Source organism: Piliocolobus tephrosceles, chromosome 4 (genome assembly GCF_002776525.5).
Source record: "Piliocolobus tephrosceles isolate RC106 chromosome 4, ASM277652v3, whole genome shotgun sequence".
Lineage (NCBI taxonomy): Eukaryota > Metazoa > Chordata > Mammalia > Primates > Cercopithecidae > Piliocolobus > Piliocolobus tephrosceles.
The window spans coordinates 105689369-105716801 of record NC_045437.1 but is presented as its reverse complement, the minus strand read 5'-3'; the positions used below and the strand labels follow the sequence as shown (position 1 = coordinate 105716801).

Sequence of the window (27433 nt, the reverse complement as noted above, 5' to 3'; positions counted from 1 at the left end):
AACTACCATGAATAACAAGGATTCATTGTTTATACAGAATTTGAGCACTTCTCAGCACTTCTTTTGCTACCACCCAGGTCCAAATCAGCATGACCCCTTGCCTAAACTACTGCAACAGCCTGGAAGTAACTGTCTCCTTACTTCTGTCCTTCCTCTCTCATTTCAGACTATTCTCAAAAAGGTTACAACAATTATCCTGTTAAAATGTAAGTTCATTCACGTCACTCCTCTGCTCAAAACACCCCAATGGCTTCCTATCTTACTTGAGTAAAAGTCAGTGTTTTAAAAGAACTACCAAGATCCTACATAATCTATGTGTTGCCTGTCAGCTACCATCATTCTTCATCTCTGACCTCATGTCATACCTCCATGCCTCTCTTATCAATTAACTCAGTTACAGACAAAAAGGATCTGCACTGATCTTCAAATATGCCAGAAATGACAAAATCTCAATGACTTTGTTTGGCTGTTCCCTCTACCTGGAGTACTCTTTGCTACAGATGATCACATGGTTCATTCCCTGAATTCCTTCACTCTTTATTTAAATGTTTCTTTCTCCATGAGGAATACGCGATCATCTTCTCAATACCCAATCTCCCTACTTTGTTTCATTTTTCTCCATGGTATTTATTTATCACCATTTTACATGCTATATTTCACTTATTTCTTTTACGAATCAGCTATCTTCTGCTCTAAAACGTAAGCCTCAAGGAGGCTGGGATTTTTGTATGTATTGTTATCTACAATATCCCAAATTAAGACAGCAGTGACTAACATATAGCAAGAACTCAACAAACAGTTCTTAAATGCATAAATTGCTATAGTTCTTATTTGAAAAAAAGAAATTTAAACAAATCAATTTTTTAAAAGTTATTGAAAGATTATAATTTTACCATGTGCTGTTTAGATCACACTGTTTATATTATCAATACTACCTTCTGACATTTATATCATCTTTTTAGTAATGAAGTCCAGAACTAATATTGCTAAGAAGCTTACTTATGAAATATAGAAGACAGAACTTCTCTTAATTTTTTCATGTGTAGTACTTAGCTTTGAGTCCTTAACAAAACTAAGCAAAATAAGGACAAATTTAGCAAGTAATATAAAGAATATAAATGAATCATATAGCATATTCCATCCCATATATTTCAGCATTTAATGAGATTATTATAACTGTCATTCCAATTTCTGCACAGCTTTAACCCAATGCAAATTTCATTAAAGCTAAGAGTGCCATTACTTTTAATTACCTTGTAAAGTTCCTATCATATTAAGGAAATTTCACTTCATACTTTATGCAGCAAAAAGCATTCATTCCATAAGTTAGCTGCTGATATATATTAATCACTAAATCCAAAAATAAGTGGAAACCTCTCATTTTCAGGTCAATTCAACAGAACTCATGACCAACCACTGTAGCTTCAACTCTACTTTGGCAACTACCATGTCCAATATGAATTTTTCCATATGTTCAACTGAGAGAGAAATTTGAGTTTCAGAATATAAGGACCTCCATATAACACCCACACATGATTTTGATATTTAAATATCGCCAAAATATACAGATATTGAATAAGAAGGCTAGTTGCCATTCTTGGTGAACTCAAATTGAGTAAATTAACTAAAATAGCTTTTAAAAAGTCGTATCCATTTTTTAAAATGTGGACTTATTTAAACATAAATTTAACCATCTGTCTAAAGGCTGGACTCATTTCAAACTGGTTTTCATAATTAAAGTACTCTACAGAGACAACTCAACAGATGTAATCAATTTTAATTGGCTATAAAATATCACAAACTATTCATAATGCATGAAGAGGCAATTTAAGAAAATCTACTTCCCAATTACAGAAAAATTTACTTTTGAATGAGACTTGCAGCTACTCCCCACAGTTCTAGCAGTAGGTATCCTCTCACTCTGTCTGCTTAGGGTAAATGACAGCTTACAAATTACCAGAAGGTTTACCAATCCCTTAGCACTCTTTTATTTATCAAAGAGAAAGGATAATTAGGAAGATAGTTTGTTTCCCCACTCGTGTGATAAAAGAGGGTGAAGATAACTCCTTTCAAGTGCCTCTAGACTGATTGACATGGGCATGTGTAATGTGGAGTAGCTATCCTGTTTTCTTTTTTTTCCCTGAACATGATGTGTGATAAAGCAGAAGCATTCAGACTCCTACTCATGTAAGAAAAGGCCTCATAAATACTGTGATCGGTATTTTGAGGTTTGGTAAACATAAAACCCTAGCATAATTCTAGACCTACAGAATCAAGTAAGTAGGCTATATCTGAATATATAATTAGAAGGTAGTTATTTTTAACATCTTTTCTGATACTTCAGAATATCTTTAAGTAAACTATAAAATTTCAAAGAAAAATCACATTTGAAATTATTAAATTCAACACCATACAATTCAATATGGTTTTGTTTACATATTATAAAATTGGCATGCATTATATTTACTCTTTTTTTTTTTTTTTTTTTTACTTTGCACAAAGTACTACATGGCATCTGCATAAGAACCTGCATGTATATATATACAGGTGAAGATGATTGATATGGTTTGGCTGTGTCCCCACCCAAATCTCATGTTGAATTCCCACATGTTGTGGGAGGGACCCAGTGGGAGGTAACTGAATCATGGAGGCAGGTCTTTCCCATGCTGTTCTCATGACAGTGAATAAGTCTCACGTGAATAAGTCTCACGAGATCTCATGGGTTAATAATGCAGAATTTCCCTGCCCAATCTCTCTCTTTGCCTGTTGCCATCCATGTAAGGCACGACTTGCTCCTCCTTGCTTTCTGCTATGATTGTGAGGCCTCCCTAGTCATGTGGAAATGTAAGCCCATTAAATCTCTTTATTTTGTAAACTGCCCAGTCTTTATCAGCAGCATAGAAACAGATTAATACAATGATGTATATTATCTACAACACAAACAATTTCAGGAAATTGTGAGCCCAAAATATCTGGGAATAAATAAACTCATATAACTCTCAGAACAAATTAGGAAGGATGATAAAGTCCACTAAGACTCTAAAACTTAGGTTAATGTGTTTTGGTCTTTCATTATCACAACAAAGTTTAATTTAGTTCATATTCTTCATAGGAAGAAACAAAACCAACAAAGGCCATGGACACTGAAATCAGACAGATTTGGTTTCAACTATTTATTCTCCCCATCATGTACTTAAAAACGGTTTGTCTATGAGAAATTTCCAGGGAAACTATTTAACATTGTAAGTGACCATTATTAATTTTTTTGACTACTGTAAAATAAGTGTAGTAAAATCAATATGATCTGCCCTAAATAAACAGAAAATTACTGTAATAAACAGAATACAGATATTCTTTGCAGCATTTTTTCAGAAATCCCTTGACAAGAAAAAAAGAATAAAAAGTAAATCTTAAAAGTTTAATGTCTTCTAATAGAAAAACAAATAGTATTCCAACTTAAAAAAATAGATAAAACATTTTCCTTCAAGTTTTTTATAAAAATTTTTCTCATTTCACATGAGATAAAAAGACAAATCAAACACAAAGACAAAATACTTAAATGTGTACAGTGATAAATCTAAACTTACGGAATTCCTTGAAAAATCAAACACTATAAAAGGGTTATCTAAAGTATACAAAAACTTCAATTATTTAACTTATGCAGAAGAAAAATGAGAAACACCTTAACTGTAATCCTCAGATTAATTTATGAAACAAAACAAACACATGGAAAAGTATATTATAGATATCATATAGAAAAACAGTAGAGAATCATTATAAATTCCAAGAGGAAAAACAAGCTCAAAAAAGGCACTAAAAATATTATTTATTTTCTTTTTTCGAGACGGAGACTTGCTCTGTCGCCAGGCTAGAGTACAGTGGCACAATCTTGGCTCACTGCAACCTCCACCTCCCAGGTTCAAGTGATTCTCCTGCCTCAGCCTCCCAAGTACCTAGGACTACAGGTGCGCACCACCATGCCCAGCTAATTTTTTTTGTATTTTTTAGTAGAGATGGGGTTTCACCATGTTGGCCAAGTTGGTCTTGATCTCTTGACCTCGTGATTCACCCGCCTTGGCTTCCCAAAATGCTGGGATTGCAGGCATGATCCACCACGTCCAGCCCTAATAATATGATTTTTAAACTTCCATCATTTCACAAACAAAATGTTATTATTATTCTCTCTATCATGAATCAAGACAATGTTCTACATTTTCTCCTTGGACCAAAAGTCTTATAGCTTTATTAAAAGTGTTAATGAGACCCATCTGATAAGTTTAAAATTCACAATGTATAGCGTCTCATCAAAAGTTATCAGGCATTCAAAGAAGCAAAAATATCTATCCAAAATGAGGGAACAAATCAATCAACTGAAAGTGACTGACACAGAAGTTAGAAATGGGTGACAAGGATTTCAAAACAGTCATTATAGTGGTATTCAGTATGTTCAAAAAGTTAAGTAGATATATAAAAGATTTCAGAAAAGACCTAAATCATCCTTGAGGAGGCAAAACCTATACTGCCTGAGTTAACAACAACAACCAAAAAAAAAAAAAAAAAAAAAAAATCACCACCAGATGGGATTAAAGGCAATTAGGCACTGCAGAGGAAAAGACTACTAAACTTTTAGACATAGTCATAGAAACTAACCAATATGAAACAGAAAAAAAAGACAAGAAGGAAGAAAATTAACAGAGCATTACGATTCTGTAAGAGAACTACAAGCAGCCTAATACATGTATAACTGGCGTCTCTGAAAGACAGCAAAAAAGAGAGGGGGAGACAAAATATATGTGAAGAAATAATGGCTGAAAGTTTTCCAAATTTGATGAAAATTAAAAACTCAGATACAAGAAGCTCAAAAAACACAAACATAAATTAAAACTTCAATAAAAAACTTACAACAAAGTAAATCATGATCAAATTGCTTAAAACCAATGATAAAAGAAAAATCTTAAAAGCTACCAAAGGAAAATGAAATGTTCAGAGCAACCAAGATAAGGATTATAGCAGATTTCTCCGTGACAAGGCACTGGAGAAACATATTTAAAAACATGAAGGGGTAAAAATCTGTTTTAAAAAAATTCTATACCCCCAAAAAATATATTTTAAAAATGAAACTGAAATAAATGTTTTTTCAGACATACATAAAGAATTCATTATTTGCAGATCTACATTACAAGAAATTTTAAAAGTAAGCCATTCAGGCAAAAGTAAAATGAGACCAAATAGAAATAGAGACATAGGTAAATAAAGAATGCTGGAAAAGATAAGTACATGGATAAATATATGAAATATTTTATTATTGAAGATAATTTACTATTTAAACAAAACAAAAACAATGTAATGTGTAGTTTGCAACATGAGCAAAAGTAAAATATACAAAACATATCACAATAATAGCACAAAGACAGGAAAAGGAGAAACAGAACTATACTACTGTAAGATTCCCATACTATATACATGGTATGTATACAAAGTGACATAATACCACTTAAAGATATATTATGGTAAATTACATACAAAATAAAATAAAACATTAGAGCTAACAAATCAGCAAAAGAGATAAGAATCTTCAGAAAAATGTTCAATTAATCCAGATAAAGGTAGAATAAAGGCAAAGTGAAATACAGAATACATGGAACAAAGAGAAAATAAACTGCAAAATGACAGATTAAACTTAACATGATAAAAAGTTACATTTAAATATTGGTCTAAATGCCACTAATTAAAAGGTGGGGATTATCAAGAAACAAAAGCAAGAGATAACTATATGCTGTTTACAAGAGATGCATTTCAGAAATAAAGACGGAAACTGGTTAAAGTATGAAAAAAGAATATAGATAGGTCAGATATGGTGGCTCATACCTGTACTCTCAACACTTTGGGAGGCCCAGGGAGGCAGATAACTTGAGCTCAGGAGTTTGAGACTGGCCTAGAGAACATGGCGAAACCCCATCTCTATAAAAAATTAGCTGGGCATAGCAGCACATGCTCGTATTTCTAGCCACACAGTTGGCTGAGACAGGAGGATTACTTGAGCCCAGGAGTTTGAGGGTGCAGCAAGCTATAAGCACACCACCACTGCACTCCAACCTGAGCAACAGAGTGAGACCCTGTTGTAAAAAATAAAATATAAAGGAAAAAAGGAAAAAGAAAAATATATTATGTAAACACTAATCAAAAGAAAGCTGGAATGGCTACATTAATATCAAACAGGATGAATAACAGAGCAAAGAATATTATTGCCAGGCATAATAAAAGTCATTTCATAATAATAAAGTAGTCAGGTCATCAAAAGAATATAATACTCATAAATGCTTACATACCAATAATAGTTTCAAAACACATAAAGTAAAAACTGATAGAATTACAAGAAGAAATAGACAAATCCACAATTATAGTTAGAGATTGCAATATCCTTCCATCAATAACTGATACAACACGTAGACAAAAAAATTGCTAAAAACATAATGAATTTGAATAACACTATTAAACAATTGGACCAAGTTGACAATGTAGATCACTCTAAAGAACAATAGCAGAATACACATTCTTATCAAGTGCACATAAAGCATTTACCAAAACAGACATTTACTGGCCATAATAAAGTATTACATAAATGTAAAAGAAACAAAGTCATAAAAACATTCTCAGACCGCAATGAAACTAAATTTTAAAATATTAAAAAACTCTAGAAAAATGATAAAACATTAGGCAACTAGACAACATTCTTCTAAATAACCTATGAATCAAAGAAAAACACACACACAAAAACATAATCAAAAAGGAAATTAGAAAGCATTTTGGCCAGAATAAAAATGAAAACATAATATATAAAATTGAGGGGATATTGCAAAAACAATAGTATTTAAGGAACTTCAGAGTGCTAAGTGCTTGCATTTGAAAAGAAGATAGTTCTCAAATCAATGACCTCAGCTTCCACATTAAGAAAAATAGAAAAAGTGCAAACTAAGCCTAAAGCAAGCAGAAGGAAGGAAATAAGGACCAGAGCAGAAATTGTAAAAGTAGATATCACAAAAACAGAAGAAAAAAGACCAAAAGCTGGTCTTTGAGAAGATTAATAAAACTGATAAACCTCTAGTCACAATGATCAGGAAACAAGAGAAAAAGTACTAATAAAGGAAATGTCACTACATATTCTATAAATATAAAAAGGTGAATAAAGGACTATTATGAACAAATTACTATCAATACATTCTATAACTTATATGAAATGGACAAATTCCTGAAAAGACAACCTACCAAACCTAAAATAAAAAGAAACAAACTAAGTAGCCCCATTTTTTTTTTTTTTTTTCCAGAGACAAGGTCTCACTTTGTCACCCAGTCTGGAGTGCAATGGCATGTAACTTCGAACTCCTGGGCTCAAGCGATCCCCCTCCTTCTCAGTCTCCCAAGTAGTTGGGACAACAAACACACGCCGCCATACCTACCTGGCTAAAATAGCCCTATATTGATTATAGAAAGTGAATTTATACTTTAAAAACTTAACCAAAAAGGAAACATAAAAACAAGCAGATCCAGATGGTTTCACAAGTGAATTCTACCAATATTTAAGAAAGAAATAATACTAACTCAACACAAATCTTCCTAGAAAATTGCTGAGAAGGTAACCAGTCTGAGGCCAGCATTATCTTCATATGAAAATGAGACAAAGACATTACAAGAAACATAGACATAGGAGATAAATTATAAACAAAAACTTAGCAAATCACATCCAACAATATAAAAAGTAATAATACATCATGACTAAGAAAATTGTATCCTTAGTCATGACTAGGGAGATTTTATGCAAGGTTGGTGTAATATTTGAAATGTGAAAATCAATCAAAATAACCATATTAACAAACAAAATGTGCATATATTTATCTCAATAGACGCAGAAAGAGCATTTGACAAGATGCAACATCCATTCTAACACAGGAAAAGAGAAAAATTACTTCAGTACAATTTTTTTTTAAGTCTTTAAAAAACTACAGCAAACGTCATACTTGAAGGTGAAAGACTAAATAAATGCTTTACACCTAAGTTCAGGAACAAGGCAAGCCAACACTGTTTGCTCCTCTCACTTCTACTCAATATTATACTGGAGGATCTAGCCAGGGCAATCAGGCAAGAAAAAGAAAAAGAAGAAGAAAAAAAAAGTCACCTAGATTGAAAAGGTAAAAGTAAAACTATCTTTATATGTAGATAACATGATCCTATAAGTATAAAATCCTAAGAAATTCATTTTTAAAAACCAGAGGCCAGGCACGGTGGCTCATGTCTGTAACCCCAGCATTTTGGGAGGCCGAGGCAGGCATATCACTTGAGGTCAGGAGTTTGAGATCAGCCCGACTAACATGGGGAAACCCCATCTCTACTGGAAAAAAACATATATACAAAAAATTAGCTGGGAGTGGTAGCAGGCACTTGTAGTCCCAGTTACTCGGGAGGCTGAGCCAGGAGAATTGCTTGAACCTGAGAGACAGAGGTTGCAGTGAGCCAAGATGGTGCCACTGTACTCCAGCCTGGGCGACACAGCAAGACACCATGTAAACAAAACAAAACAAAATAAAAGCCTACTAGAATTAATAAACAAGTTCAGTAAGTCCACAGGATAAAAGTTAATATTCAAAAATCAATTGTATTTTTATATATACACCAGCAACGAACAATCCAAAAATAAAATTAACAATACTATCCACAATAGCACCAAAAATAAAGAAATAACTTTAATAAAAGAAATTTAAGATTTGCATGGAGAAACATTCCATGTAAATTGATTAGGAGACTCAACATTGTTAAGAAGTCAACTCTCCCCTACTTGATCTATTAAGTTCAATACAATCCCTATCAAAACCCCAGCAGGCTATTTTACAGAAATTATCCACAGATCCAAAAAAGTATATGGAAATGCAAAGGATCTAGAATATCCAAAACAACTTCAAAGAAGAACAAAGTTGAACAGCTAACACTATCTGATTTTAAGAATTATAAAGCTATAGTGCTATAGTCTGAATGTGTGTGCCCCTCCTACAATTCATATATTGAAATACTAACACCTGCAAGGTGTTAGGTGGTGGGGTGTTTAGTGGGGTGACTGGATCATAAAGGTAGAGCCCTCATGAATGGGATTAGTACCTTTATAAAGTAGGCCTAAGGAAGCTCATTTGCCCCTTCTACCATGTGAGAACACATGGAGAAAGTACCATCTATGAAACAGAAAATAGGCCTTTACCAAACATCAAATCTACCAGTGCTTTGATCTTAGGTTTTCCAGTCTCCAGAACTGTGAGGTATAAATTTCTATTGTTTTTAAGCACCCAGGTTATGGTATTTTGGTACAGCAGCCCAAATTGACTAAGACATAATGGTAATCAAGATAGTGTAGTACTGACATAAAGATAGACAAATAGGTCGGTGGGAAATAGACTCGCACGTATATGGTCAACTGATTTTTGACAAGGATGTCAAAGCAGTCCAGTAAGGAAAGGACAGTCTTTTCAACAAATGGAGCTGGGAAAACTGAATATTCACATGCAAAAAGATAAATTTAAACCTTTACCTCACATCATGCACAAAAATTAAGCCAAAAGAGATCACAGACCTAAATGTAAAAGCTAAAACTATAAAAATTTTAGAAGAAAAGAAAGCGGAAAATCATAGTGACCTTAAGTTAGGCAAATATTTGTTAGATACAACACCAAAAGACAAGCCATATAAGAAACAATAAGTGAATTAGACTTCTTCAAAACTACAAATATTTGTACTTAAGTCAACATTAAAAAATATAAGCCCCAAACTACAAGAAAATATTTACAAATCATATTTCTAGTGAACAATTTATATGCAGAAAATATAAAGAACTCTCAAACCTCAGTAATAAGAAATCAACCCAATTTAAACATAGGCAACAGGTTTGAACAGGTACGTCACTAAAGAAGATATGAATAGCGAACAAGCACATGAAAAGATGTTCAACATCATCGGTGACTAGGAAAATGAAAAGTAAAACTGGAATGAGATACCACAGCTAAGATCAAAGGCTGGTCATACCAAGTACTACCAATACGTGGAGGAAACATACCAAGTACTACCAATATGTCATACCAAGTACTACCAACATGTGGAGGAAACTCATACACTACTAGAAAGAATGCAAAATGGTACAGATACTTTGGGAAAATGATTGGTAGGCTCCTCAAAACTTAAACATATCTCAATGTATGATTTAGTCATTCCCCCTCTAGGTATTAATGTAAGGAAAATAAAACCACATATCCATACAAAGATTTGTACATAAATGTTCAGTCATTTTATTTGTAATGGCCCAATACTGGAAACAACTCAAATGCCTATTAACAGCAAAATGGATAAGCAAACTGTAGTAGATCCATATAATAGAGTCCTAATGAGCAATTTTAAAAAGTGAATTACTGGTACATGCAACAACATGGACAGATTTCAAAGTAACTATTCTGAACAAATGAAGGCAGACAAAACAGAGTGTGTACTGTATGATTCCTTTTTAAATATTCTAAGAAATGAAAACCAAACTATATACTGACAGAAGGCAGTTTAGTAGTTGCCTGGAGATAGAAGATGGAAGATCAAAGAGAGGTGGAAGACAGGGATTACAAAAAGGCACTAGGAATTTTTCAGGGGTGAAAGACATGTTTCTTATCTTGATTGTAGTGATAATTTCACAGGTGTGTACCTATATCAAAATTTATCAAAATAAATATTTTAAATAAGTGCTGTCCGTTATATGTTAATTGTATCAAAATAAACCTATTAAAAAATAAAGAGAGTAAGGGAAATTATTCTACATGGCAGTTAAACACAATACATAATCCTTTATTTGGACCCTGGATCCAAAATAAACAAGGTTATAAAGGACATTTTTGTAATAAATTTGAAAACAGAGTATGTATTTAATTTTATTAGTGTATCAAAGTTTAATTCCTTGGGCATGCTAAATTGGGGTTGTGCTGGAAAATATAGTTCTTAGAAAATATATGCTTAGATATTTAAAAGGAAATGTTATGATGTTACAATATGCTTTCAAGTGCTTCACCAAAAGAAAACTTTATATAAATATGTTCATACATATACACATAGAAAGACAGAGCCAGAAATAGAGACAGCAGAAGCCCAGTCATGACAAAATTTTGGCAATTTGTGAATTCAGGTAAAAAGTATGCAGGAGTTCATTATGTTATCATTTCAACTTTTATACAGGCTTGAAAATTTTTTTAATTGGGTAGAAATTTGATTTTATAAAAATTTCAACTTTCAGCCAGGCGTGGTGGCTCATGCCTATAATCTCAGCACTTTGGGAGGCCAAGGCGGGTGGATTACGAGGTCAAGAGATAGAGACTATCCTGGCCAGCATGGTGAAACCCCGTCTCTACTAAAAATACAAAAATTAGCTGGGCATGGTGGTGGGCACCTGTAGTCCCAGCTACTCAGAAGGCTGAGGAGGAGAATCACTTGAACTCAGGAGGGGGAGGCTGCAGTGACCCAAGATCCCGCCACTGCACTCCAGCCTGGCGACAGAGCGAGACTCCATCTCAAAAAAAGAAAATTCAACTTTCAATGGCTTGAAGGTAGAGTCCACATCCTTTTCATTTTTATATCTCTGGCATTTACCAAACAGAAGAAATTCTTCTTAAATGAGTGATTAAATGAAGGAATTAATACATAAATGTATTAGCATATAAATATAAAATGATAAGGAATAGGTTCAGAATAATTTGATATTGAAATATCTGAGACCTTTCTTTGATTTTTTTTGTTTTCCATATATATATATGTATGTATGATGGAATACTACTCAGCCATAAAAAGGAATGAATTAACAGCATTTTCAGTGACCTGGATGAGACTGGAGACTATTATTCTAAGGGAAGTAATTCAGGAATGGAAAATCTGAGTTATGTTCTCACTGATATGTGGGAGCTAAGCTCTGACGACCCAAAGCCATAAGAATAATACAGTGGACTTTGGGGTTTGAGGGGAAGAGATTTTGAGGGGAAGAGTGCAAGGCAGGTGCACTCTTCATATACTCTTCTACAGTTTCTTTATCCACTTGTTTATTGATGGACATTTGGGTTGGTTCCACAATTTTGCAATTGTGAATTGTGCTGCTATAAACATGCATGTGCAAGTATCTTTTTTGTATGACTTCTTTTCTTCTGGGTGGATACCCAGTAGTGGGATTACTGGATCAAATGGTAGTTCTACTTTTAGTTCTTTAAGGAATCTCCACACTGCTTTCCATAGTGGCTGGACTAGTTTACATTCCCACCAGCAGGGTAGAAGCATTCCCTGAGCTCCGTATCCATGCCAACATCTACTGCTTTTTTTTCAATTTTTTTTATTTTTATTTTTTGATTATGGCCATTCTTGCAGGGGTAAGGAGGTATCACATTGTGGTTTTGATTTGCATTTCCCTGAAAATTAGTGATGTTGAGCATTTTTTAATAGGGTTGTTAGCTATTTATATATCTTCTTTTGAGAATTGCCTATTCATGTCTATTCATGTGCTTAGCCCACTTTTTGATGAGATTGTTAATTTTTTTCTTACTGATTTGTTGCAGATTCTGGATTTTAGTCCTTTGTTAGATGTATAGATTTTGAAGACTTCCTCCCACTCTGTGGGTTGTCTGTTTACCCTGCTGACTGTTCCTTTTGCTGTGCAAAACCTCTTTAGTTTAATTAGGTCCCAGCTATTTGTTTTTATTGCATTTGCTTTTAGGTTTTTGGTCATGAAATCCTTGCCTATGCCAATGTCTAGTTTTCCTTCATTTCTTATGGTGACATTCTTTATTTTTATATAATTTTTGTGGAAAAATTCAAACTCATACAAAAGTAGAAAGAATTGTTCAATATTTCCATGTACCTATCACCTGGTTTGAAGGATCATCAACTCATGACCAATCACGTTTCATCTACACTTCTATCTACCTACTCCCTATTCTTTAGATAATTTTGAAGCAAACCTCAGATATCACATCATTTCAGCTGTGAATATTTCTGCATTTACCTCAAAAATAAAGAGAACCTCAAAAAAAAATCACAATCTCATTATCAAACCTATAATATAACAAGATTTCCTTAATATCAAATATCCTGTCTGGGTAAAATTTCTCAGATTATCTCAGAATTTCAATAGTTGATTTTCAAAAAAGGACCTAAACAGCATTTATACAAATACATACTAAAATACTAATCCTTACTAATCCCAGGTACTTACAACATAATTTATTCCCACAATCATCCATCACTTCTTCACTGGTAAGACACAGGAAAAACAGAAAGGAAGGCTGAGTATTTTGCACACCATTGGTCCAGAAAGACCTCCCACTCGGCTCTCACTCTCACCTGATGGTATAAAACAGACTGCAGGTTCAGCAGCTTAAATACTACTTTGTTACTCCTGACACAAACCTTCACTATTCATGATTTTTTAAATTAATTAACAGACTAAAACCCATATTAGAATTATTTCCCACGAACAACAACAGCATTGATGATAGTCAAAGGGAGTTGTTAAGGCACATGATGGCAAACAGTACCTGAATTCCCTATGTTTGCCAGAACCCCCAACAAACCTCTGGATGTCTCCTAAGAGATAAATCTCAGAGCATTATTTATTTCCTAATATATACAATTAAAAAGATTTTTAAAATATATTATTTCCTTTATACTACTTAGTGCAGACACAAAGCTTTGTGGATTCACAAAACTGTTTTATGGCTAAACCTAACCATGTGTTTAACCAACTAAAGGTAGTCAGAATTTAACCTGCAATAGGAAGGTAAAATCTGTGTATTTTGCATTTAAGTACCTGTTATTTTATGCTGCTGTCAAGAAACACTTCTAACTGAAATGCATTCACCTCTTACTAGAGTGACAGCCCTGAGCAAGAGGCTTTCTTTGCTCACTGCTTCAAGCCTGCATTACCTTAAAGAGTTCATGACTTTGGAAAGAGTTAAACGTAAAAAGAGAAGGGTATCAGCAACGCTTTTGGAATTGTTTTCCCATTTCCAGCTTTTTATTCCCTCTTTGCACCGTTCTCTGTTTCTTCCCTCAACCCTCCTTTTTCTTCCCAGTCATCTGCTAGGCATTTTACAAATGATAGGATGTTAATGTAATACTGCTACTGGCAAGGATGATCAGTGGATGCCAAGTCACTGGACAGAAGGTTGTCGGAGGATAGGTTATCCACACATGCCAATGTATCTCTCTGCAGTTACTTACCAGTTACATGGCGTAAAGGTACCTTCACAATGGAGAGATCCGGCAGTCACTACTTGACTTAAGTAATCAAACTTGACTGAGCACTGAGAGTAAGACAAGCCAACTTAATGTGCCTCCTGGTAGGACGCAACATAAAGTATACATCGTCATCTATGAAGCAGTCCTGTCAAAAATGTTTGATCTGAATCTAATCGAGCCTCTAGAACTATCCTTAAATTTACAGAAAATACAGGGGATAGATTAGGGACAAGTTAAATAGTAGTCATGAGAATGCAATCAGACAATCCAGCATATGAGAAATTTTACAAGAAAACTGGACTCCTGGGGAAAAAAGAAAACTTCAGTAAAAAGTAGGAGGACTGTTCTAGATGAAAAGATTAAGAGTCTACCGACACAACAATCAAATGCAGTATGTTTACACTGATCAGATCCTGGTTCAAAGCAACAACAATGAAGGAAATGATGGACAGGAAAAAAAAAAAAAACTATTAGGTTGGTGCAAAAGTAATTGTGGTTTTTGACATTATTTTCTATGGTAATAGTAAGAATAAAAATCACCTAAGTAAACAATTTTTAAAATTTGGCCTTACCTTTAGCTAAAGCTTCTTTATATTTCTCTTTGGCAGAATTCATTTCTTTTATTAATTGTCTATAGCTGGATTTTAACTTCTCCAATTCTGTTTTTGTAACCTATCAAAGAAACAAAATGAATAAATGTTTTAAAATGTTTAAATTTAAATTGCTCAAGAACTTAAATTCCAAAGTATTAACTGATGTGTACTTTACTACTTACAGGTCAGAGTTGTTCTTTAATATACAATTATAGAAAATAAACTACAAATACGTTTTAAAAATCAGTACTAAATTCAATAGCATGTGAAAACAAATAAACAAAAGAATAGCAAATCAGGCCAGGCACAATGGCTCACACCTGTAATTCCAGCATTTTGGGAGGCTAAAACAAGCGGATCACCTGAGGTCACGAGTTCAAGACCAGCCCGACCAACACAGCAAAACCCTGTCTCTACAAAAAATACAAAAAATGAGCCAGGCTGTGGTGGCACACGCATATAATCCCAGCTACTCGGGAGGATGGGGCACAAGAATTGCTTGAACCCAGGAGGCAGAGGTTGCAGTGAGCCAAGATAACGCCACTGCACTCCAGCCTGGCTGAAACTTGACTTGAAAAAGAAAAGGCAGCAGGGAAAGGGGGTGGCAAATACAGAATAACACTGCCATTATCTAAAATTAAAAAAAAAAAAATTAACTTGGTAAGTGCAGAAATATGTTCTGTAATTAAAAAAACAATTAAGATATTATTTCTATGGAACAATGACACAAATGCAAGTCCTTGACTGTAGTCAAAAAGCCATTTAAATGCAATTTAAGGAAAAAATACGTGTACCAGATACTGTCTACAGATCTTCAAATTTGCCATTTGAGAAGACTAAGAAAGAGAAAGCATCAAAACGTTGCAAAAGGGGTTATCAGCAACTTGGAAGATAATCTCAAACCCCTTTTAAAGAAATTCTGTATCACCAATGTTCTCGATGACACAGATGATGACACTGTGTGAATAAACAAAAATAACTACAATATAAATATAAATGAGTTCAAATCATTCTGCATTCAAGAAAAAACTCACTGCTTAACTTTGTGAAACTACTCTGGTAAAAGACTGATAGAAAACTTTTTTTTTTTTTTTTTTTGGAGACAGAATCTCACTGTGTTGCCCAGGCTGTTAGGGCAGTGGCATGATCTAGGCTCACTGCATGCAGCCTCTGACTCCAATGTTCAAGCAATTCTCATGCCTCAGCCTCCCAAGTGGCTGGGTTTACAGATGTGCACCACCACACCTGACTAGTCTTTGTATTTTTAGTAGAGACGGGGTTTCACTGTGTTGCCCAGGCTGATCTTGAACTTCTGACCTCAGGCAATCTGCCCACCGTGCCTCCCAAAGTGCTGGGATTACAGGCATAAGCCAGAAAACTTTTTGAATCGATTGATCAGGTTGACAACATTGGAACCAATCAGTCAAGTTTCACATAATAAAAAGATAAATCGACATTATATACCTCCCGATATAAAACTGCAGGAAGTGTATACCACCACCTATGATGTATTCTTGCCCAAAACACCCAGCCAGACCCAATCTTATCAAGTCTCTAGATTTAAATTCCAAATTACAGAAAAGATTAAAGATGAAGGAATATGTAAACCACATCATAAGATGCTAACAGAAAAACCCAAAATGAAGGAAATTCAATTATATACAGCAAATTATCTAGTTTCTTCCACAAATAAATAGCATTTTATTAAAAACTGGGCAGGAAGGAGAACCTACATATTTTTTTAAAGTATCATTCAAATGCAAGGTATAGATGGTATCTGGATCCTGACTGAAACCAACCAACTATAAATAAAAGCTTAAACAACAACCATTTCAACAAAGAATATTCAATAACATGAAGGAATTATTATTTTTAGGCAAATTAATGATATTTTAGTTACATTTTTAACAAGAACACTGATTTTAGCTATACATTCTAAAATATTTATGGATAAAATGATATCTTTAAAATTATCCAATGTGAAAAAAGTGGGTGGGAGTATAGAAAAAACAGACACTATTCAGGTGATGGGTAGGTGGAAGTTCATTTTACTATTCTCTCTTTTTATACATTTACAAATTTCTACAATAAAAATAATTTGAAAAATGTCATTCAGAGAGACAGACTCTGAATGTAGGGAAAATTAGGGATATGTAAATTGAAGAATACCAAAAGTAATTTTGCCTATTTTTTTTTATTTATGCAAAGTATTAGATAAGACAAATTTAGTTTTAAAAGACTCAGAGAATGATTTCAGTAAATAAAAACGAAAATGCCTAAGTGATAAAGCTTTGTGTCATAGTTTAATTGGGAGCCTCTTTTTTCTTTCATAAGAGTATATATAGTAACAGTATATCCTATAATCAGTGTTTTATGTTCAATAAGATATTACTTATTAGAGACCATAAACCTATTTCTTGTTGGGAAATGACAAATAAATAATTGTTAAAGTCAAATAAGGTAAAATATTTCAGTGAATTTGAAAAACAATTTCAAGAAAGAACTTCAATATGGAAAAACGAACCTTGATCATCTCGGCCTCTATCTGCTGATGAATACCTAAGTAACTTTTCTTCACCTGCTGCTTGTCCTTAATCATCATGGTGAGCCTGTGTAAAGGTCCAGAGTTCAAGTCCTCTGCATGTGTCTTCATTATCCTACTAAGTTGTTCTGTGTGCTGAATCATAAGTAGCCAAGACTAAAAAAAAAAAAAACAAAATTAGCATTTGTATTAAAGGTTTCCATTTAGCTGTGCTTTAACAGTTCAAAACTTTAAATGTTTAGTTTTACATAAATTATTACATTAATATAAAAAATAGATTTCTAGCAACTGTGCAAAGATCTATGAATGGTTTAGATTTAACGTCTTCCACTTCAACTACACATGCTTCAAAATTCTATAATCAGAGACTACACAGAAAACTAAGAAAAAGATTAGGGGACTCTTTAAGAGTCCACACTTGCAGTCTTCATTTTATCAATTCTCATTTGTTTTCCAGCACACTGAAATATTGCTCTGCCACACCATTCTAATGCCCCACTATGGTCTTCAGTTCCTAATGGTCAAATGCAACAGACATTGTCCCATCTTCATCTTAACCTGCCTCTCTCTGTGGCATCTGATCCTGCTGGCTCAACTTCATTCTGAAACTGTCTTTTGTGGAGGCTCGCTTAGTTTCCTATTTTCAACATTCCTGGCTTATTTTCCTCCCTTTCTAAAATTTCCTTTTCAATCTTTGATACCTGTTCTTTTGTTGCCTGTGAGAATACTGGTATTTAATGGATTTCTATCTATAGCCCTGTTCTTTTCCTAACAAATATCTTTACATCTCAATAGTTCTTCCAGCACAATACACCAACGGGCACAACACACTGCCTCAATAGCAAGAGGCACATAATTGTAGTTTTGGGAACAGTGGGCATATGGAAACTGCTAGAAGAACAAATCATTATTAGTTAGACTTCCTGACATATATATACTAAAAAAAAAAAAAGGAACAGAGGAATGCTCTTCACTATAGGTATTCAATATTCTATTCAGAACCAATATTGAAGACCTATAATAGGGTGGATCCAAGATATTTTTTAAATGAGCAAAGTTTAGTTTCAGATACTGACAAGAGTAATTTTCTACTCTATTATTTTTGATCCGTGAATGAATAGAATTATTTTCTTTCTGTTAATATTCCAATGCAATCAAAAATCAAAATTTCATAAGCATTTGGAACAAAATTACAGCCTAAAGAAAGTAAATTCTTAGTCATAATACATACTTGCCAGGATCTAACTTGTCAATCTTGTTTTTGACACACTGCATTGCATGTTTTTAAAAAAATAACAACCATTGAGAACAGTTATTTAGGGACGGGACTCATTTTTAGTTGTGAAATGATATAATGAACATGGAACATATGTGTGGCCTATAAACCCATCATATTTACTTTTAAATATGAAAATATAATCACTAACTTGCTCTTAACACCACAAAGCAATTTAAAACTAATGTAGTCCTTACTTCAAAATCTAAAATTTAACAAAGATGCAAACAATATAAAACTATACAAACATGGATTAAAAACATAAACAAAATGGCTATAATATATGTAGCTTTGCCTTTTTCATCTAGTATTTTCACTTCAAACTATGCAGTGTTGGAGAAACATTCTATGGCATGTGCAGAATATTAATGCTACAAAAAAAAATAAAAAGTGAGAGGAGACAGTCTTCTTGCTTTATCTTCAAAAAATAAATATTATTTAAGTGCTTTGTAGCAGTAACTTTTTGTAATTCTATGTAGGAGTCCTTGCAGCCTAGGGAAGAAGATTTCTTGGAAGCCAAAAGACCACACAATTGGGTCAGATTGCCCTCCTCTCCCAGAAGGGTACATCCCAACCTGCCTAAAAGCCCTGTTCACTGTAGTCACTACAGGAAGTCCAAGGTCTCAAAGCATATACTGCCACTCTGTCAACCCCATATTGCCCTCAGTATCTCCTAATCCAACCCAAGCCACTATCTATAGAATCCTGTATCGTCAAGAACTCTTGCTCTATAATTAGAAAATTCTTCATACCTCTTCTCAGAACTTTCCCGTCATCTTCTAGTTTTAACAAAAGCCTGGCTCTACCTCACTCCCAACGCCCCAATGCTGCTAATAAACATTCCCTGTGTTTCTGCAGAAGTCCCCTGCTCCTTTGAATCTCAGGACACCCTTCTCCATGAACAATACATGAGCAAGTCTTTCAGATTCTGTCTCCAAAATCAATCACAAATCCATCGTCTTCTCTCTATCTCCACTGCCACTCCTTTGAAGGTTATGATTATCTCTGGCTTAGACTATTACAACATCTCCCAAATGGTATACTCTCATGCTCCTTTCCAATCCATTCTCTTTAAAGTAGCAATAATAATAATAATAAATTAAAAATTAATGTAACTGTCTTCCTTAAAACACTACATTGGCTTTCCTTTTCATTCAAAGAAAAATCCAAACTCCTTTCTTTTATGTTGAGATGGAGTCTTGCTCCATCACCCAGGGTAGAGTGCAGTGGCATAATCTCTGCTCACTACAACCTCTACCTCCTGGGTTCAAGTGATTCTTGTGCCTCAGCCTCCCAAGTAGCTAAGACTACATGTATAAGCCACTACGCCCAGCTAATTTTCGTATTTTTAGTAGAGACAGGGTTTTGCCATTTTGCCCAGGCTGGTCTCGAACTCCTGGCCTCAAGTGATCCACCCACTTTGGCCTCCCAAAGTTCTGGGATTGCAGGCATGAGCCACCACACCCAGCCCAAACTCCTTCTAAGACTTACAATGTCTCCCATTATCTGTCCTCTAATCTATCCTTGCAACTTCATGTTTTGCTGTTCTCTACCAAGCTAAATAAATGCTAGAAATGTTCTTTCTTCAGTTTGCTAAACATATCAAGCTCCAATCTCTCCCTGAAAGATTTTACCTCTACCTAGAAGCTCTTCCTCACCTTTACCTGGCAAGATCCATATCTTCCTTTAGTAATCAGCTAAATATCCTGAAAGTCTAATCCTTGCTATTCTGTCTTACTTTTTCTCAGCATTTAAAACAATTATTTATCTATATGTATAATTGGTGGTTTGGTTTTTAATAATGTCTCCTCAACTGAAATGGAAGCTCCATGAAGACGGGATCATGTTTAATATTTTGAGTATTTACTGTGATGTTTGAGACAAGAGGGAGGGAAAGAGGGAAGAAGTAGGAAAAAAGAAAGAAAAAAAGGAAGGAGGAATGTAGAATAAAACCATGAATTAAATACATGCCATAAAAGTGGCTTTAAAGAGTTTTTTTTTTTGAGACAGGGTCTTACCCTGTCACCCAGGCTGGAGTGCAACGGCACGATCATGGCTTGCTGCAGACTCAACCTTCCAGGCTCAAGAGATTCTCCCACTTCAGCTTTCCAAGGATTTGTGACTACAGGCATGCACCACTACGTCCAGCTAATTATTTTGATTTTTAGTAGAGACAAGGTCTTACTATGCTGTCCAGACTGGTCTTGAACTCCTGAGTTTGAGTGATCTTCCCACCTCAGCCTCCCAAAGTGCTGGGATTACGGGTGTGAGCCACCATGCCCAGTCATAAATATTCTTTTAACATTGAATTAGGTAATATTATGATCTGATAGTGAAGAAAAAATAAACAGCTCTATCTTCAACTGAAAAAATAACAGAAATAGCAGAGCAGCATGTAATGCAAATGAAACACTGACCTAAAAGGAATGGTTGAAAGTCACACACAAAAAGATGTTTGGATGATCTAATTCCTTGAATTAGCTGGGTGGGTGGGATATTTGTTAAAAGAGAGGAGAGTAAAATGTTAATAGATGCTTAACAAAGAAACAAACAAAAGTAAAGATACATTTCAACATTTGCAGTACAACTGGAATAGCACGTTGCAGATATAGCTCTTTGGTTACAGCATAGCAATGATCAGGGCACAGATAAATTGTTATTTAGGATAATTTGTGGAAGATAATTCTTTTCCTTTTTTAAAAAAAAAATAGAGACAGGGTCTCACCATGTTGCACAGGCTGGTCTCAAACTCCTGGCCTCAAGTGATCCTCCTGCCAGTCTCCCAAAGTGCTAAGATTACAGGCATAAACTACTGCACCCAGCTGCAAGCTAATTCTTTGTAACTTAAACAAAATATTGTCAGCCACTTGAAGACATTAAAATTGCTTCATCACACAGAAATGATTGCTAACAGTGTTCCTTACAATTGAATTTTACCAGTAGGAAGTCACTGATGCTAAAAGTTATAGACAGGTTAAAAAATATTTAAAAAGTAAAAAATCTGAATTTTAATTTTAGAAAAATTTAATCATGGGCAAATAACAATAATACAATCAGAAGAAAACATGATTAAAATTTGCAAAACAGAATATAAATATCATCATTATTGAAAGAAGAGCTACAAAACTTTAAAGTGATAATAATTTAATTTTACTAGACTAGACAAAAATCCCACAGGATACCAACAAAAATCAAGAATGAGAGACTGATGGAAAGAAGTTTAAGTAACTTTTCAAATAGAAGAGTCAGAAGACAGCTTTAGTTCTGAAGTCTGTATATCAAGAAGTATAAATTTGACTTTATAATTCTTAAGTTTCTGAAGTTATCCAAGTGAAGGTTTTAAATAAGCAGGCTATTTATACCTTCTGAATTATCAAAAGTGCTTTTTAAGGAAAGTTAACACGATCCATTAAAAAAAAAGGACAAAAAGTAAATAATAATTGAAAGTGAGTACAAAATAAAAATGAGGCCGGGAGCAGTGGTTCATATCTGTAATCCCAGTGTTTGGGGAGGCCAAGGTGGGAGGACTGTTTGAAGCCAGGAGTTTGAAACTAGCCTGGGCAATGTAGCAAGACAGTGTCTCTACAAAAAAAAAAAAAAAAAAAAAAAAATTAATCAAAAATTTGAAAAGCTTTGCTTTTAAATTTCAACATTAGCTGGTTATGGTGGCTTGTTTCTGTAGCCCTAGCTACTCAAGAGGCTGAATTTGGAAGATTCCCTTAAACACAGGAGTTTGAGGTTACAGTGAGCTATGACTGTGCCACTGCACTGCAGCCTGGGTGACAGAGCGAGAGGCTGTCTTGAAAAAAAATAAAAATAAAAAAGATACTAACTCTATCTGTTAAATATTATATGAAAATAGGATAAACACCTATGAAAAGGAAAACATTATCAAATCAGAGAGGGGACAAAACTCCACTACATGCAATACATATGAAACAGAAATAAAATACAGCACAACAACAAAAAGACAAGTGAAAACACCCCAGAAAAAATATGAACGACAAGACCCTGTAGTCACTATATTCAAATAATATAAAGTCGAATTCTAGGACAAAATACAAAACAAAGAAGAGCTTACTTAATTACAGAAAAAAGGAAATAAAGTCTCTAGGGTTGAGGAATAGGAAGAAGGCTGGCAGGCTCTCACTCTTGCACTCTCTCTCCCTCTCCTGTTTCCTTTTAGCGCTTCCAAAACTTTTGAAGATTTTCCCAAAATTAAACCCTGTCTATTGAACTACATGATGTAAGTTCTACTTTCCTGTTTGAATCCCAACTTTTACAAGTATGAAATTCAAAGAGATCAATAACCATGGAGTCCATGGTTGTCATAAACCAATTATGAATAACTTGCCTCTAATAAAGTGTAATGCTCAAATGTTTCACTATTGAATATCTAAATTATTTTAATCAGTAAACTTTCTTGCTACTTAAATTGTCTCTTAAGAATTGAGAATGAAAAAAAAAGTTTCTAAAACCACCATAACATTGAGAAACTGAGGCAGAACCCTGTGGAATCCCTGAATTGAGGAGACAGAGCAGGGAACCTGCAAAGAACAAGGTGCCATGGAATAAAAACAAATACAACCTACCAAGACTGAATCATGAAGAAACAGAAATTCTGACTAGACTAAAACAAGTAGGGAGACTGAATCAGTAATCAAGCACTTCCCATCAAAAAGCCCAGACCCTTATTTGACTCATTGGTGAATTCTACAAAACATTTATAGAAGAATTAACATCAATACTTTTCAAACTATTCTAGAAAACTAAAAAGGAGGGAACACTTCCAAATTCATTCTATGAAGCCAGTATTACGCTGACAGCAAAGCCAGACAAAGACATTACAAGAAACAAGAACTGTCCAGGTGCAGAGGCTCATGCCTATAATCCCAGCACTTCGGGAGGTTGAGGCAAGCGGATCGCTTCAGCCCAGGAGTTCAAGACCAGCCTGGGTAACAGGAAGATATCATGTCTACAAAAAATAAAAATAAACTGAAAAAAAAGGAAAGAAAAATTACAAGCCAATATCCCTAATGAACATAGAGGTACAAATCCTCAATAAAATTCTAGAGAACAAAATTATACACATATTAAAAGGATCCTACACCATGACCAAGTGGGCAAGTGGGATTTATCCCTGAGATGCAAGGATGGTTTAACATATACGAATCAATAAATTTGACACATTATATTAACAGAATAATAAATAACTTTATATGATCATGTCAATACATGCACAAAGAGTATTGGACAAAATGCAACATTCATTCATGATAAAAACTCTCAAGGGATCAAGCATAGAATCAATGTATCTCAACATCATAAAGGCTAGATAGGGCAAGCTCACAGCTAACATATTCAATGGTAAAAAACTGATAGCTTTTCCTCTAAAATTGGAAAAAAGAAAAGGATGCTCACTCTCACAACTTCTATTCAATGGCACACTAAAAGTACTAGCCAGAGCAATTAGGCAATAAAAAGAAATTTTAAAAATCCAAATCAGAAAGAAAGAAAAGAAAATTATGACTGTCTACAATAGACAAGATCTTGTATGTAGAAAACTGACTCTCCAATTTAAAAAAAAAAACTGTCAGAATAAGTGAATTCTGTAAAATTGTATGATAAAAAAATATAAAGATCAGTAACATTTCTTTTTCTTTTGTCTTTTTTAAAATTTATTTCTTTTCCTGCCATGAATATAAAAACAATCAGTAACATTCCCACACAGTAACAACAAACTATCCAAAAAAGAAATTAGGAAAACACTCCCAAATTAGCAACAAAAATAATACAATACATAGGAATAAATTTAAACAAGGAAGTGAAAGATCTTTGCACTGAAAACTATAAGATATTGATGAAAGAAGTTGAAGAAGGCACAGATAAATGGAAAACATGCTTATGTTCATGAATTGAAAGAATAATCATTATTAAAATATCCATACCACCCAAAACAATCTACAGATTGAAAGCAATTTCTATCAAAATTCCTAATTAAAATTTCAGTGATAAAAACTGACATTAGAATTTTGAAATAGAAAAAAAAAATTCTAAACTTCTTATGAAGCCATAAAATATCCTGAAAGCTAAAGCAATCTTCACAAAGAACAAAGCTAGAAGCATCATACTTCCTTGTTCCAAATTATATTTCCAAAGGTATGTTAATCAAAATAATATAATACTAGCATAAAAACAGATACATGGGCCAATGGAAGAATAGAGGGAGCACAGAAAAATAAACTCAGACATACACAATCAACTCATCTTTGACAAGGGCACCAAGAATACACAATAGCAAAAGGACAGTCTCTTCAATAAACAGTTTTGGGAAAACTGGATATCCACATGTAAGAGAATGAAACTGGATCCCTATCTTACGCCATACACAAAAATCAACTCAAAAAGAATTAAAGACTTAAATATAAGACCTGAATCCATAAAACTCCTAGAAGAAAAAAATAAAGGAAAAGTTCCTTGACATTGTTGTTGGCAATGATTTTTTGAAGATAACACCAAAAGCACAGGCAATAAAAGCAAAATTAAACAAGTGAGACTACACCAAACTAAAAAGCTTCTAGACAGCAAAGGAAATAATCAACCAAATAAAAAAGCAATCTAAAGAATGGGAAAAAATATTTGCAAATTATATGTCTAATTAGGGAACTAATACAAATATGTAAGGAACTAACACAACTCAATAGCACACACAAAAAATAGCTCAATTTTCAAGATCTGCAAAGGACCTGAGCAGATATTTTTCCAAAGATACACGAATGACCAAAAGAAATATGAAAAGGTACTCAACATCACTAATCATCAGGTAACTACAAATCAAAACCACAATGACATATCACTTCACACCTATTAAGATGGCTATTATAAAAAAGACAAAAGATAAGTGTTGGCAAGGATGTGAAGAAAAGGAGCACTATACACTACTGACGGAAATGTAAATTAGGACACCCATTAGGTAAAACATATGGAGGTTCCTCAAAAAATCAAAAACAGAACTGTTATATGATCTAACAAGCCCTCTTCTGGTTACACAGCCAAAGAAAACAAAATCAATATGACAAAAAGATACCTGTACTCTCATGTTCATTGTAACATTGCTACGGCTTGCATATTGTTTGTCTCCCCCAAAACTTATGTTAAAGTTGGATCCCCAGGCCAGGCATAGTGGTTCATGCCTGTAATCCCAGCACTTTGGGAGGCCAAGGGGGGGGCAGATCACTTAAGGTCAGAAGTTCGAGACCAGCATGGCCAACATGGTGAAACCCTGTCTCTACTAAAAATACAAAAATCAGCTGGCCATGGTGGCACGCCGCCTGTAATCTCAGCTACTCAGGAAGCTGAGGCAGAAGAATCACTTGAACCCAAGAGGCAGAGGCTGCAGTGAGCCGAGATGGCGCCACTGCACTCCAGCCTGGCGACAAGGTGAGAATCTGTCTCAAAAATAGAATAAAACAAATTAAAAATTGATCCCCAGTGTGGTGGTATTGGTAGCTGAGGCCTAATGGAAGGTGTTTGGGTCATGAGGGCTCCTCCCATGTGGGTGGCTTGGTGCCATTCTCACAATAGTGAGTTCTCACTCAGGGAAGACTAGATTAGCTCCTGTAGCAATGGATTACTTCCCACAAAAGTGGATTGCTATAAAGTCCCTGGATTTTCTCTCTTTGCATATGTCCACTTCCCTTTATTTTTCTCCTTATGCTATGACACTGCACAAAAGTTCTCACCAGAAGCCAGGGTGATGACCTTGAACTTCCCAGCCTACAGAACTATAAGCTAAATAAATCTTTTTCTTTATAAAATGCTCGATATCAGGAATTCTGTTATAGCAACAGAACATGGACTAGGACAGGCATTATTCATAATAGGCAAGATATAGAAACAACCCTCAACAGATGAATGGATAAAGAAATTACAGTCAATATACACACACACACACACACACACACACACACACATAATGGAATATTATTCAATCATAAAAAAGAAGGAAATCCTGCCATTTTTGAGAACAGGGATTAATCTAGAGGGCATTATGCTAAGTGAAAAAGCCAGGCATAAAAAGACAAATATTGCATGATCTCGCCTATATGTGGAATTTTAAAAAGCCAAACTCAGAAAAAGAGAATAGAATAATGATTGCCAGGGACTAGGGGTGAAGAAAATGGGGAGATTTTGGTTAAAGGGAACAAAGTTTCATTTATGCAGGATGAATAAGTCCTGAAGATCTAATGTATACCATGATAACTAGAGTTAATAATAATTTACTATATATTTTGAATTTGCTAAGAGAGTATGTATCTTAAGTGTTTTCTTCATGAAAAGAAATAGTAACTATGTGAGGTGACAGATAAGTTAATTAACTTGATTCTGGTAATCATTATACAATATATATCAAAATATTACAAAGTATACCATAAATACATATAATTTTGTAAAAAACAGTTACATTATAGAATTTAATTTAAAAAAAATGTGTGGAAACCTCTAAGGCGACAGAGGGAGAGACAAGGAAAGTATTCAAAGAATAATGGCTAAATTTTTTCAAAATTGGATGAAAAATAAATACAGATCAAAGAAGCTCAATGAATGAAAAGGGCAACACTACCACTACCACATTTGTGTCAGCCTTGTGATATTAACATTTTCAAAATGATAATATAATAATTTTCAAAAACTGGTTACATATATGAAACTCCTTCAACAGTATAATTCATT

General features: G+C 34.2%; 1 protein-coding gene across 1 annotated transcript in view; it reads right to left on the bottom strand.

The window, feature by feature from the left end:
- The window catches only part of FER (FER tyrosine kinase), a 408129-nt gene that overhangs the window by 299876 nt on the left and 80820 nt on the right, over nt 1-27433 (bottom strand). Inside the window, exons 4-5 of the mRNA XM_023212257.2 lie at nt 17407-17580; nt 14862-14961 (exon numbers count right to left, since the gene is read on the bottom strand). Coding sequence (XP_023068025.1) covers nt 14862-14961; nt 17407-17580 — 274 coding nt within the window. The remainder of the gene's footprint in view (nt 1-14861; nt 14962-17406; nt 17581-27433) is intronic.